This window comes from Pogona vitticeps, chromosome ZW-PAR (genome assembly GCF_051106095.1).
Source record: "Pogona vitticeps strain Pit_001003342236 chromosome ZW-PAR, PviZW2.1, whole genome shotgun sequence".
Lineage (NCBI taxonomy): Eukaryota > Metazoa > Chordata > Lepidosauria > Squamata > Agamidae > Pogona > Pogona vitticeps.
Window position 1 is genome coordinate 873504 of NC_135800.1, and position 13495 is coordinate 886998.

Sequence of the window (13495 nt, forward strand, 5' to 3'; positions counted from 1 at the left end):
GTGGGCTTCTGTCCGGACGGGGACAGGCCAGTTTCCCCCGAGATGGGGGTCACCCATCCGCCTTCTCTGATCAGCAGGAGGGACCAAAAAATAAAAGCCCTGTGTAGTTCAACACAGGACAAGCCTCCCGAAGGGCAACAGAACTCCGTCCTCCTAAGAGCAGTGCCCCATTTTGGCTTCTGGGAGTAGCTTGAACCCTGGGGGTCCGGGAATGAGTGAGTTTCGCTCCCAACCACCCCCCACCCCACCTGTTTATGTCTGGCCGGTGTTCTGTGTCCCAAAGTCATTGAATCAGATAAAACGGGAACTTGATTTGGAAGCCTCGTTTTCAGGTTCTTGGCTGTCTTGCCAGTCGTTCGTGCAACGCCGTTTATCCCAAATGAAACCTGGTCCGTTAGGTTAGCAGCGTCTCTGCAGGTTTCAGACACTCCATTCAGGACTTCCCTTTCCCCCCGAGGGGGGGCGGGGCAGGGCGGGGCAGGGGAATTGATCGAATCCTGCCTTTAAAGCCAACGGTGGGTGTAAAACAAAGCAGAACGTACGGAATCAGATCGTGGTGTTTCTTTTAAGCCCCTGCAGTTTTCACAAGGGTGAAATGGCACCGCGCGTGGCAGATTCTGCCCTCCCAAAAGTCCCCCCCCCCCAAAAGAGGCAGGATCCTCTCCCGGTCTTGCCATTCATTTTGCTGCAGTGACTGCAAAAGTTGGATGAAGGGAAGCCACATCCGGCAGCAAGCAACGGAGGCTGTTACGCAGGCCAGTGAAAACCATATCACCACCACGACCACAAGGAATCTGAACCATCAGCTCTTTATTTATGGTGTTCCCTACCTTGGACTGCAGCCCACGTTCCGCACTTGATCGCGGGTCGACCAACACAAAGACAAATCAACACAACAAGAAACTTAGGTTGGAAAACAGCAGGCGGGTTTTCTCCGTGCGGGCGAAACCAAGGCAGTCTGTGTTTGTAGTGCCGTGTGTTGTTACGACACCCGCACAGCCTCTTACAGAAAGCCTGTTTCCCCCCCTCCCACCGCCCAAAGCTGCACGTACTCAAGTAAGCATGCCAGGTGGGTCCCTCGGAGGAAATGTCTGCAGCATGAACGGAGGCGACCGCGTTGCACACCCTGTTTTTCCCCACAGGAGGACAACCGTCTTCAGCAGGAGAAAACCCGAGGCCTCGTTGCGGGGACTCTTAACGGAAAAGCCGGTACATCCTGGGCAGCCGCCCATCCTTACTGGCCAGGGCCGCCTGCATGTGCTCGTAACTGGGCAGCTCCCTCAAGTCCCCCAAGGCGGCGACGGCCGGCTTGTTCCTCAGCATCTTGGTCACCACCCTCCGGATGTCCTCAGCGCTCACCTTGCCTACAGGGAAGGGAAAAACCCAAAGTTGCCGGCTACCGTTTACACGGGACACTCGAAGCTGCAGAGTCAAATTATTCTGTCATTTTTGTTACCCCATCCAGGCTGTTTCCATGACAAGTGAAATCACTGCTTATTTCACAAAGATTGCAGAACTTGTTTATAAAGAAGAGTGGCGAGAGAGAGAGAGAGAGAAAGCTGCAGTGGGTGACAAGAGAGGAAAGTCTCGAGCTACTAAGAAGCCATCGTGGCAAGGGAGACAGAGAGAAAGAAGCAAGTGAACAGGGTTCACGCAAGAAGCAAGAGGCTTAGAAGAGCCTTAGCCCTCGTGAAATTCCACAAGGAATCAGCGCAGAGCGTTGTGATGCGTGAGCAAGGGCTGCAGGAGGGAGAGGCAACCACAGCGGTCCGGACAAAACCAAACCCATATTCTGAACATAAATCCTCTCCACTGGAAAGGAAGTGCTGGCCAACAGGCAGCCGTTTTCTTACTTACCAATCAGGACACAGAGCTCATGAGGGAGTTTCCGTGTGCCGGTGGCCAGCACCTGCCTCCCGACGTCCTCAAAAATGACCGGCCGAGACTCCAAGTTCATCATGAGCATGGACTTCAGCTGGGTTTTGGCTCGCTCCAACTCCACCTGGGAGAGAGAGGAGACGACGCGTATGAACTCGGCTTTTTGCTCTTCGATCGCCGAGCATTGATTTAAGATCGAGAACACCCTGCATCACAAAGTCCAGTTCCCCAACCCCGAGGCAGATGCCCGGAAATCAAACAGAAAAAAAAAATCCCCAGGAAACGAAACCTTCCGTCTGAGGAGACTCCCAGGCCTGCAGAAGTCAAGGGCATGTGGGGGAAGCTTACCTCTCCAACGGCTCCCGCCATTAAAACGAATTCCCGAGTAATGATTTCTACCATGTCTCGAACCTGCAAGAGAGTTGTTTTTTTCAGAAACGGCCGTGAGCACCAGCCGAGCTGCTTCAACCACGCAAGCGAGGGGATCCTCGGCCGCTGATCTCCAGCAGCTTCCTGCAGAGATGGGAAGGAAGGGAAAAGGAAACCCCCACCCATGGAAAAAGATGGAGAGAAACAGCCAAAAGCAGCGGGCCGGGAAAGTGAAGGAGCCCAGGGCAAGCGGGAGCCCCCGCCACCGGCGATAAGAACGCCCCAGCGAAAACCACGGTGCTGCACAGAGTGATCTGCCTATTAGTCTTTCTGCTGCTTGGAGGGTGTCTCCAGCCCCCTACTCCCAGAGGGGTGGCTGTAGCGCATCCCAAAGAGGAACAGAGCAGCCAGCCGAGAGTCTCGACATCCGCCTGAAACAGGAAAAAGTCTAGGGAAAAAAAGACCACCAAACGGCACTGCCACTTTCAACGGGCCACCCACCTGCCGTGGGTCTGCGCTGGCGTGGATGCAGAGGAGGCCCGTGTCCTCGTAGCTGTGGTGGTAGGAGGTCGCGTTGTACATCCAGTGGTGTCTGGAAGGACAGAACGAAGGACCATCAGCTCCCGGGGGCCACTCTGGTCTTAATCCTTCCTTTCACAGAGTTCCTCTAAGATGGGGGGGGGTGTTGCTCCCCAGAGGATGCTCCTGAATGCCCTTAATCCGTCTCCAGACACCCAAAGGAAGCAGCAGGAAGTGGGTCTCGATTTTCAGACCCTGACCCACTGATGGGCCACTAGGAGGGCAGAAGCAGGAAGGGCAACCTGGAGATCGGGGGGGGGGGGGAGGAATGTGGCTGAGATTCCCTCGGAGAGCAAGCTGGGCCCTTCCCTCTGGTCTGCGCATCCTCACTCTCTCCTCTGCTTTTGTTGAGGCAGGCATCAAACTCACCGGTTGAGCACGTTGAGATACAGCCGGGTGAACATGCCTTTCCCGGGGCCGCCAGCGGAAAACGACCCACCTCCACCCATCATCATGTTGAGGACGGCGAAAGGAATGAAGTCTTCCTCCTAAAACCAGAGGAGCAGAGGCAGGGGTCGTTGTTGGGATCCACCCGGGAGGAGCCGGGGGGGGGCACACGGCGCTGCGTTGCGGGGGCTTACCAGAAAGGAGCAGCTCTCCAGCCCAATCATGATGTGGGTCAACTCGGGGATCGGGGTGGGTCCCAAGCTCACATCGGACATGTCTTTTTCGAGCTGCGGTGGAGGAGAAAGGAAAGATGGATGGATCTGGGCCTTTGAGGAAAAGAGGCCAGGTGCCCGACGCGCACGGCGGCCCTTCCACGCCTCTCCCGCTTTTCTCTGACATTCTGCTTTTGAGCATCCTCTTTTGTACAAGAGCCTGTAACAGCAGCCCTACGTCTGTCCAGCGGCTTACCTTGAGGATTCCTCCCGTGTACTGGGCGATCGACCGGTCGACCTCGGTGGCCTTCCCGCTTCCCCAGACCGGCTCTACTCCGAGGAGATACTTCCTGGCACACTCTACGAGGTGCTCGTGCTCCATGCCCACCCCGGCCAACACCATCCGGCTGGGCGTGTAGTAATTCCTCAGGTACGAATGCAGGACTTTCCGGTCTATTTTGTCTACGTTCTCCGCCGGGCAGAACCTGTTCAAACCCACGGTGTTTTCTCTGTAAGCAGCCTGTCGAGGAGAGGAACGAGGAAGACGGTCACTTTTTTTAAAAAAAAAAAGGCACAGCACAGATGACCCGCTTATCCCTCATCCGTATCTCCTTGCTTCACAGGAGACCATGAACTGAGATAGCAGGAGATGGCCGGAATGGCTAATCAGGACAGATGAGAAGTTATCTCGTTCGTTGAAACTCAACTCTTGTGGACACAAGGAAACCCCAGCCACAAAACCAGACCCAAACAAGTCATTTACTACAGGAAATGTATTCTCTCACACACACACCCCCAAAATGAGATCATGTTTGGGGAATGCCACAGAGGTAGCGAAGAACGGAAAAGGGACTTTTAACCTTGAGGTTGACTGGGGTGCATCCTATTAAAAGGAACCACATTACAATGTGCGCCCAAGCTTCCCTTTCGCACACAAATGTGAATGCTGATGGAAAGCGTTTCCCCCCCCCCCCAAAGTCAATCCAGGAGATGGCCACCGGCCATGACCGCCTCTTGGTGGCTGCAGTGGGTTTCTGAGTGTCACTCGTGTGGGGCCCTCGCTTCCAACCCCATAAATCTTGTTTCCTGCAACACCTCCCTTTGGTGAGACCTACCGCGTGAATCATCTCTGTGAGCAACGGCTCCGGATCCGGCCTCATGTTCAGGTCCTCCAGCTCAAAGCGGATGGCCATCCGGGTTCTCTCGATCTCCTCATCTGGGACGGAGGAAACAGCCCGGAATGAGTGTCCCAGAATCCCGGCCAGCAAAACGCAAGGGCCAAACCTTTGTCAAGGCCTGAGCAGGACGGGAAGACGTTGGCCAACGAGCCTGATCTGGAAGGAAGGCCCCTCACAAACCCCAGAAGGGTTCACAGGGTCCGGGGCTGAAAACCTTCCCTCTTCAGCCGATCCAGGTGTGCGCTCTCTCTCTCTCTCACCTGACAACCGAGGTTGTAGCACCACATCAGCCAGCAAACCGACCACAGTGTCCAAGCCCCGGGCATCCGCAGAAACGGCATACATCGTGGTATCCCTGCAAGGAGAACAGACTGGTTTGACCTTCAGCTTGGGACCCACGCCCCAAAAATGTCCCTTAAAAAAGATGACTCTGGGGCCTCTTTTCTTCCCAGACCGGACGATGAATCCCACATTCTTCGTGGGCAAAAGGAAGAAACCAAGAAAAGAAGACAGTCAGATGAGTGTGGATCTTTGGACGGAAAGTCAGCCCCCACGTCTCCCCACTTGAGTTCCTCGTGGGGAGAACAGCCAAGCGACACGACGTACCTCGACGCCTGGCAGTCGCAGATGCCGCCGTGTTTCTCCAGCGTGAGGAGGATCTCGTCCTTGTTGCTAAACCGAGCCGTGGACTAAGGGAGAGACAAAGCAGGAGAGGGCGTTGCTGTTAACGTTTGGCTCCCGTGCCAGGATCCTAACAGAGGGCTCGCGACAGCCGTGCAGGACTAACAGAACACGGAGAGGAGATCTCAGAATCCTAGAACGATGGAAGGGGCCTCTGAGGCCATCCAGTCCAACCCCCTTGCTCAAGGCAAGAACCGAAACCCAAACACATCGATCAGACAGAGGGCTGCCAAGCTTTTTTCTTGAAGGCCTCCAGCACTGGAGCGCTCACCACCTCCCAAGGTCCCAAAGATTTGGGGGGAATTAGAAGGGCCCACGGACCTCCCAGTAATTATGAGAGGGCTCAGAGGGTTTTGTAGCCTGAGTCTTAACAAGGACAATGTGTTCCTACTTTGATAAAATACTATTTCCAATCCCTCTCGGTAGCAGAAAGAAGTTAACGCAAATTGGCTATTCGCTATACTTACAGAAAAAGCCAGCTTTTCTAGAAAGTGCGAAACACCACCGATATACTTGGCTTCATATCTCGATCCTGAATTTATAAGGACTATTTTAAAAAGAATGCAAAAGAAGAGAGAAGATCAGCCTTCAGCATCAAAAAGAGTTTACATTGATAACAACACGGCAGCATCAGTCTAAGCTAGAGAGAGAGAAAAATTCTAGATCGTACCCCTGCATGTGGTCTGTCATGACTGCTGTGATGCCCCTTCAAATCAGAAGTGATTGACAGCAAACCCTAACAGGGCTTCAAGGTAAATGAGATAATTTAAGGAGCGATTTTGCCAGTTCCACACCCCTGAGTGAGTTTCCATGGCTGAGCAGGGGATTCAAACCCAGGCCTCCTGATCTGTTACTCCATCCCAGGGGTTCCCAACCTTTTTTGAGTCATGAATATTAAAATTATTAATAGTAAATTATTAAAAGAAAAAAAATCTAGAACCTATTTATTTCATAGTGTATTTACTTGAACTGGCCAGCAGAGGGAGGCAGAGTCCATGCTATAGTATGTATGATCTCTGGCTGCCTCTAGTGGCCACTTCTGGTAATACAGGTGAAAATACAAATTTCTGGATTCTTTTTCTTTCTCCATGTTTTTATAGTGTTTGCTATTATCCACGGTTTTCAGCATCCACAGAGAGGCTTGGAATGAATCCCCCGCCGGTACAGGAGTCTTACTGTATTTAGAGAGGCTTAGACGAATAGCGTGGAACGAAAGCTGCCATTTACTTACTCCCCACAGTACAAAACTGTCCGAATTTGTTCTGAGAAGCCACTTGTAGTCCGTTCTCGAGGGTGGTCACTCTGGTTTCAAACCCCTCCTGGCCATCCACAGTCGCAAATACAGGTTTTGGTAGTCCAGGCAGAGGCGTCGTCAGAGGGATGTTCGGGTAGCCACCCCCGCTGCTGTACTTCCGATAGGCCACCAGTCCAAACCTAAAGCGTAAGGATTGTACCTAATTAGGCAACCGTTTTAATCCAAGTTAATGTGAGTATAGTTTAAAGGATCACAGCCCTTTAAATGTGAGCAATACGAGAGTTAAGACTTGCTCAGAAGAAGAGCCGACAGTTCTTAGGAAGAGATACTTCTGGCTGAAAATCCTAAACAAATAATGGGTTGGAGGGCTTGAGGAAGCCCCCCCCCCGTCAAGGAGGCACAAGGGGGGGGATCGAACTCCCAACCTCTGGCTCTGCAGCCACGTGCCCAAACCACTGAGCTATTGAGCAGTTCAGACCGAAGGTGAAGTTCTGAAGGGGCGCTCTCCAAAAATCTCCCTTGCTTTCCTGGGCCCTGAGAGTCTCATCTTCCAGCACTATCGCTTGTCTCTTTTTATTACCCTGCCCCAGCCGAATGGGGTAAGGAAGAGGGGAAAAGGGTAAGCGGAACCTGAGGTCACGGAAAGGTGACTGGAAACCAGAGGGCAGCCTGCCTAATGGCCTGGAGGGGAACCCAGATGGACTACAACTTCCAGGAACCCCAGGCACCACAGCTAGCAGCGAAGGCTTCTGGGAGTTGTAGTCCAAGAACATCCAGGTCACCCTACATGGTTCAAGCCGAGTGCTTCCCAACCTGGGGGGGGACCCACGTGTTCGTGGACTACAACTCCCAGAAACGCCGGCCAGCCCACCTAGTGGCGAAGAGTGATGGGAGTTGTAGTCCAAGGCTTGCGGGGAGGGCGCGCCTTTTTCTCTCCCCCCCTCCCAACCCGCGGGGGGGGCAAAGGGAGGTGGGCTCACGTGACCCCCGCCTCTCCCCCCCCCTCCCCCCCTCCAACCACCGGGTCTCACCTCCGGACGGAGCCCCAACCGCCCCGCCGGACCACGTTCGCCGCCATCTTGACTCTCCTGCCCGGCGAGTCACGTGCGGATTGGCTGGCCCAGGAAGGCGGCCCCTGATTGGACGCCGGTGGGCCTCGTGGGCGGAGCTCCGGGGAGGGGGGAAAGGCGAACGCCAAGAGGTAAGGGCCGACAGACGCCGCCCGACACTTCCGGGCTCTCCGAAGGAGGGGAGACCAGGCCAGACGCCCTCGATCCGACACCTGAGGAGGCGCCCAGAGGCTCCCCTTCGAGGCTTCCCCTTTTCGGGACAGGCGCCCAGAGAGGCAGGATCGGGGCCCTGACTCGTTGGCGGGGTGGAGGAACCGCGGCCACTCTCCGCCGGCAGGGCTTCCGAAGGGAACCCACGAAGTCTGGGTTGCGCGCGCGCCTCTCGTCCTCTACCTCTTTGGGAGGCGGCGGGGAGGAGCCGGGCGGCCCGTGACGTCTCCCCCTAGGGGCGGAGCCTCCGGGGACCCCGCCCCCCTCTTCTGCCCGGGGAAAAGTGGGCGGGGCCGTGTCCCTGCGAGGCTTCCATGGCCGGGCGGGGCGCCTTCGCGGCCGGTAAGAGGTGGGGTGGGGGTGGGAGAGAGGGCTCCTGGGCATGGGCAGAGCGCCCCTCCTTCAGGGAGAGCCCCAGGGCCAAGAAGGAGCCCGAAGGGAAGGGAAGGAAGAGAGGGGGCCCGATCCACCCATGGGCCCCCTCGAGGGACCGAACAGGGGCTTGATTTAAATGCCTTGATTAAAAAATAATAATAATTATGAAAAAATTGTAATTTTTTTAAAATTGTTCGTTGCAAGGAAATTGCAAGACCGTACCACCAGAGGAAGGGGGGGGGTTGTCACCGTACTTTTTGATACTTGGGGCTTTGATATATATATATATTTTATTTTATCGGAGAATAAATGCTTTGGCTACTTGGGGGCTTTGTTTGCAAAATTGTTCCTCCTCTTGTCATATCACTTTTATATGACCAGCAGCGGAGAGGGTGGTTGCCCGTCCTGCCCTCCGGGGTTCAGAGGGGGTGGGTGGTTCTTCCTTGGCGACCTCTGAGCATGGGCAGAGTTCCTGGCCCTTGGCCCCAGCGGGGGGGGGAGAGGTAGGAAAGGACCTCCCCTCCAGGATTGGGGCGAAGGGGAGGGGGGTTTGGCCTTCTGCGCTCCTCCCTCTTCACCCAGCCTTGCCCCCCCACCTCTTGCCTCCTCCCCAGCAGGACCCCCCAGCAGCCCGGCCGAGGAAGCCAACCCCTTCTCGTTCAAGGAGTTTGTGCGGAGCAAGAGCCAGAATGCCCCCCCTGCGGCCGTGCCCAGGGCCAAGGGAGGCCGCGGCACCAGCCCCCAGGTAAGGCCGGGGTGGGGTGGGGGGGCTTCAGGAAGGCGGGCAGGGATGGGGCACCAGGTTGGGAGCCTTCCGAAGACTTCAAGCCGCTCGGGCTGCTTCCTGTGCACCTTTCTCCCTCCATATCCACTGTTTCAGTTATCCACGGCCTGAAAATATTGAAAGCACCCCCCAAGTATACATGTGTACATACTTCCCATTTCCAGCCCCAGGCCCGCTCTCGTTTTCTTCTCCTCTGTAGGATCCCGGCCGGTCCTCCCAGCTCCTGGAGGACGACTCCTTCTCTCCCGATTCGTTGACGCTCAGCCTGGGCCTCCGAGAGCCATTTTTCCCCGATCCAACAGCCACCGACTCCTTCCTGGATGACGACGAGGAAGAGGACTGGAGCAGGACCTACAAGCCTTCGGCCGTGGAGGATGCCCACCACGCCTCCAGGGCTCCCGGCACCTCACGGAGCAGCTCCTTCGATTCCTACTACGGGGACCTTTCCGCCTTTTCTTCGTGGCAGCCGGCAGGGAAGCGCTGCCTCCCGCGGGACCCTCATGGGGACGGAGACGACAGTTCGCCGGCTGACGGGGCGGCTTTAGGAGAGGGCTTTTACCCACCTCTGCCGCTGAGTTATGATGAAGTGAGGGGCTAGGAGGTTTGGGTGCATGGACTGCGGGTTTCGTTCCGAACCTTCTTCTCTTCCTCGCTTCCCCCGGGACCTGCTGAACGGAGGAGCATCTCATAGCTTCCTCGTGTGAAACGGCTTCAGTTTTCTTAGCCGTGGGTTGGCAGTAAAATATATATATATATTATAATAATGGTGCAGAGATGTAGGGTTTTATTAACCGGAAGACTTCGGCTGGTCTTCTTTGCATGCCGGGAGGAAAGCACAGAGCGGCCTTCATCCAGAGCGACGGTATAGAAATCAAATAAATAATAAGTTTATGGGGACAGTGGCTCAGGAATTATGGAGCCTCCAGAGACCCACGTATGGCTTTTGAAAGTCCCTACGAGAGGTATGCTATGCGGCGCCCGTTTTCAGAGGCGCAAGTAGAGAGTGGCGTGGACAGAACTGGTTGTGGGGATCAAGGCCAGCGATTCAGGGTCCTTTTAAGGAGAAAAGGCAGGGTAAAAAAATATTTTACATAAATCAATAGTAACCGCAATCATCTCTGGCGTCCCAGAAATTCTAAATTTTCCCCAACCTTGAATCTTGGGGAAAGAATTAATTGCACAGAGCCAGCAAATAGAGATGTAATCCATCTGATTTGCGCACCTCTGGATGCTGGATCTTGTTTTTTCTTGGCAAAGAACTTTTTTCCCCCCCACTTTTCTTCATTGAAGTACCTTCTGCCTGATTCTTTTGTTCTTGTGTCAACAAAATGAGTACCTATGCCGGTGACTTTTTCTTGAACAGAGCCCTCTCTTTTCCAGTTGAAACAAGAAAATTCCAGATTAAGAAGTAAGATCGGCCATGTTCAGGCTGTTTCCGAAGCTCAAGCGGAAAGGTAGTGTTTGCTATCATCCACGATTTTCAGCATCCGGGGCGGGGCGGGGTGTTTGGAACTTATCCCCGCGGATACAGGGGTCCTCCTGTATCTTTAAAATGCCGTCTTATTACCCCATGCATGACTTTTGAAATCCCTACAAGAGGTAGCGATGTGGCGGCTGTTTTCAGAGCGGCGAACGTTGCATGGAGGGTGTGGGATAAAAGGATGGGGCAGAAGTTTTACTCCTGGTGTTTTCTGTCTCTCTCCTGGGCTAGGATAAAGGAGCTGGAAAGAACGCTGGAGGAAAGCAAACGGAAAGAAGAGAAGGAGGCCCGAGACTTGGAGGCGATGGTTCAGCAGGTGGAAGAAAACCTCCAGCTGATGACGGTGCGTCCGGCAGGTCCCTGGGAATCACGCTGTCGTCTGGAATGGCTCTGGATCACAAGCATTCCTCCTTGGAATGAGACATTAGAGGCTTTCGGGGCGATTCCTCTCCTGCTCGGAGCGCCTCGGCTGCCGCAGGAAGGACGCTGTTTCCTTTCCTCTGTCCCCCCACCTGCCCCAACTCGTCTCTTGTGGGTCAGAACGTTTCCCCCACCTCATTCTAACTCCCCACGCCTGGCCACCAATGCCCAACCACACACAAGGGCCCTCTGAGCGAAGTGCCCTCTCTGCCCTACACCCCCTTTCAGGGTCTCTTAAGACTCAACCCCACCCAAAATGCCAAGCCATATTTTAAAAAAAATGTCTAGCCAGCCGCTTTCCAGTTTGGAAAAACGGGCATTTTGGGAGCATTAAACCCAAGGCACACGCTTGTTTTAAAAAAAGAAATTTACTTTCCTTGGAATGGCAGTTCACCGTTCCCCCCAGCCCTTGCTTTTCTGGGGGGGAGGGCATTTTGCCCACCCATCTGCTACCCCATCGCCCCCCACCCAGCCCAGCGCTTGGCTGTGAAATAAGCCCCAGTTTCTTTCTCTTTGTTCCAGAAGCGAGCCGTGAAAGCAGAAAGCAACGCCGTGAGGCTGAAGCAGGAGAACGCTCTCCTTCAGGTACACGGGAACGCACACCCTCCCCTTGCATGCTTTTAAAAGGGATGGTTCTAAACAAGGTTGGATTGATTCGCTGCCGCCCTTCCTTGGCCTCCCCGCTGGCGGGAGTCGCTCGCCTGACTGCGGTTCCCTTCGCTCTCCCAAGGTTCAAGTCGAGAACTACCGACGGGAGGGCGAAGCCTTGAAACGTGGCCACGTGGCCAACCTGGCTGTAGTGAAACAGAACACCGACGTGGCCTTACAGAACCTTCTCGCTGTTATAACAAAGTCCAAAGTCTCCATCAGGTAAGTTCTGGATCTCTTTAACAAGAGATTAAAACGCTGTGGGCGGTCAATGGGAGCTTCGCTTACCTCCGACTCTTTCCGCTCTCCGCTCCTCACGTTCCCCCCAGTTCTCTTTATTGCGTTCCTTTGTATCTGCGGTTTCAGATATCCGCGGTTGCTCCTGAAACGGATCATCTGCAGAGGCAGAAGGGACTCCTGTACTTTGTTCGCTGAAACTTGCGTTTAACTGTTTGTGCGACACGCTGCCCAGTTGCTTCTGGTTTCTGGGGAATCGTATGAATGAATGGTTTCCTAGTTCGAAATTTATTTCTAAAACCCATTTCTAACTCTCCTGGGTGGAAACCTGGTGCATCCGTCGACGGTGTCCTTTAGCGTTGGCTCTTGTAGTTCAGCGTGGCAACGCTCACCGATACGGGTCTGAAGATATTCACTTTCCTTTCCTAACCGTGGAAAACACGGGCTTCTTCCAAATTGTGCCCCAAGAGCCCATCCCATTGATGCAGCGACACTATCCAGATCGCTCAAACGTGACCCACGTGTTCTGCGTCCTGTGGGCACCGCCATCTCCGCAAGCTTTATCTTGAGCCCAGGGCTTGCATTCCAAAGCCTGAAATAACTTTCTAGGTCCAGAGTCTCATGAAAAGAGGGCTGGGGTCTGTGTTTAAAAGTGTCATTGCCCACCGATGTTGGCTTCTGTGTTCTAGTAGGGTGCTCATTTCCCCCCCTGACTCCTTTCCGGACACCCTGTCCCTTCTCCCCTTCCAGGCAGCTGATCTCCGGGGCGGAAGAACTGCAGCTTGTGGTGGATCTCTTGAAGTCTCTCGACAAAATCTCCGAGTTGCCCCAAGATTCTCCTTGAAATCCACGCCTTGGATGATGGAGCAGACGTTTTAGAAGACCTTTCTGCTGTCGTTCTTTAACTCCCCGTGCATGGGTAGAAGAATGGAAAACCCCAGATGTGGCGTCCAGATCCCCTTTCCATGGCCTGTTAAAACAGTGTGTGGGTCGTCTTAATTCTTGATTTTCCCCCCTTTGCCTCGGGAGCAGCTGAGATGCTGCATGGATGCTGGTTTAACGGGTCGGCCAAGCGTTGATTCGTCTTGAGGGTCAGACTCTGCCTCCTTCCCTAAAACACGGAAGCACCACTGGATCTGACTCCACCGTATTTGTCTGTTCTGGGTATCGGGGCCATCGCTATCTTTTATCCTATTTTTGTACAGTAAAGTATTTAACGATCCCTCTGGATTCTATTAGAGCGCTATTTTCAAATTAAAATTAAAATGAAATTGCAGTCTTGCTGTGATCTTCTGTTTGGAAACGGTGAGGGGGGGGGAGAGACTTTTGGGACCAATGCTTGCAAATGTATTTTATATTTCCTTTATTTTATGTTCTAAATCTTTTCTCTTTGAACGATGTTGGAATAGATTTCAAGCTAGAACTGGGAAGCTGGAGCTTTGCCAGAATTGTGGTGCAACATTATGTATTTTATTTAGACGTACATCGACCCCACCTTTTCTCCTTTTTTTAAAAAAAAGGATCCAAAAGCGTCTTTGCAACCATTAAAAGGACCGTATTTTGAAAAGCGAAAAAACAAGAAAGATACAAATATTTTTAAACGAATTAAATCAATATTATATATTTAGAACGGCAATAAAATCAATATTAAAAGCCTTGGGCTTTTTTTAAAAAAAAACCCCAAATTTAATATTTTCTCTTTAGTACAAAATAGTATTAAATTTCGTACTAA

The 13495-nt window shown here is 53.4% G+C and overlaps 2 protein-coding genes across 2 annotated transcripts; one reads left to right on the forward strand and one right to left on the reverse strand.

The window, feature by feature from the left end:
• Positions 1-795: 795 nt before the first annotated feature.
• On the reverse strand, positions 796-7723 carry PMPCA (peptidase, mitochondrial processing subunit alpha). Its single transcript, XM_020794959.3, has 13 exons — positions 7571-7723; positions 6516-6718; positions 5752-5831; positions 5210-5292; positions 4864-4958; positions 4541-4641; positions 3682-3945; positions 3408-3500; positions 3196-3314; positions 2749-2839; positions 2227-2289; positions 1858-2002; positions 796-1364 (listed from the first exon to the last, which is right to left on the reverse strand). The coding sequence occupies exons 1-13, from the start codon at positions 7615-7617 to the stop codon at positions 1195-1197; spliced, it is 1554 nt and encodes a 517-aa protein (XP_020650618.3). The 5' UTR covers positions 7618-7723; the 3' UTR covers positions 796-1194.
• Positions 7724-8133: 410 nt separating this feature from the next.
• On the forward strand, positions 8134-13039 carry ENTR1 (endosome associated trafficking regulator 1). The gene is made up of 8 exons (XM_078382846.1): positions 8134-8161; positions 8812-8939; positions 9178-9564; positions 10359-10432; positions 10690-10801; positions 11401-11463; positions 11609-11748; positions 12514-13039. The coding sequence occupies exons 1-8, from the start codon at positions 8134-8136 to the stop codon at positions 12605-12607; spliced, it is 1026 nt and encodes a 341-aa protein (XP_078238972.1). The 3' UTR covers positions 12608-13039.
• The last annotated feature ends 456 nt before the right edge of the window (positions 13040-13495 follow it).

What these genes read in the sequence shown, in the direction of transcription:
- PMPCA (XM_020794959.3), bottom strand. Translation starts at nt 7,617, where the DNA reads ATGGCGGCGAACGTGGTCCGGCGGGGCGGTTGGGGCTCCGTCCGGAG. An exon ending in ACACGGGAGGAATCCTCAAG is followed by an intron (nt 3,501 to 3,681) that starts GTAAGCCGCTGG and finishes CCTCCACCGCAG; the next exon opens with CTCGAAAAAGACATGTCCGA. An exon ending in CCAGCGCAGACCCACGGCAG is followed by an intron (nt 2,290 to 2,748) that starts GTGGGTGGCCCG and finishes ACTCTCTTGCAG; the next exon opens with GTTCGAGACATGGTAGAAAT.
- ENTR1 (XM_078382846.1), top strand. Translation starts at nt 8,134, where the DNA reads ATGGCCGGGCGGGGCGCCTTCGCGGCCG. An exon ending in TGCCGCTGAGTTATGATGAA is followed by an intron (nt 9,565 to 10,358) that starts GTGAGGGGCTAG and finishes TCTCTTTTCCAG; the next exon opens with TTGAAACAAGAAAATTCCAG. An exon ending in AGGAGAACGCTCTCCTTCAG is followed by an intron (nt 11,464 to 11,608) that starts GTACACGGGAAC and finishes CGCTCTCCCAAG; the next exon opens with GTTCAAGTCGAGAACTACCG.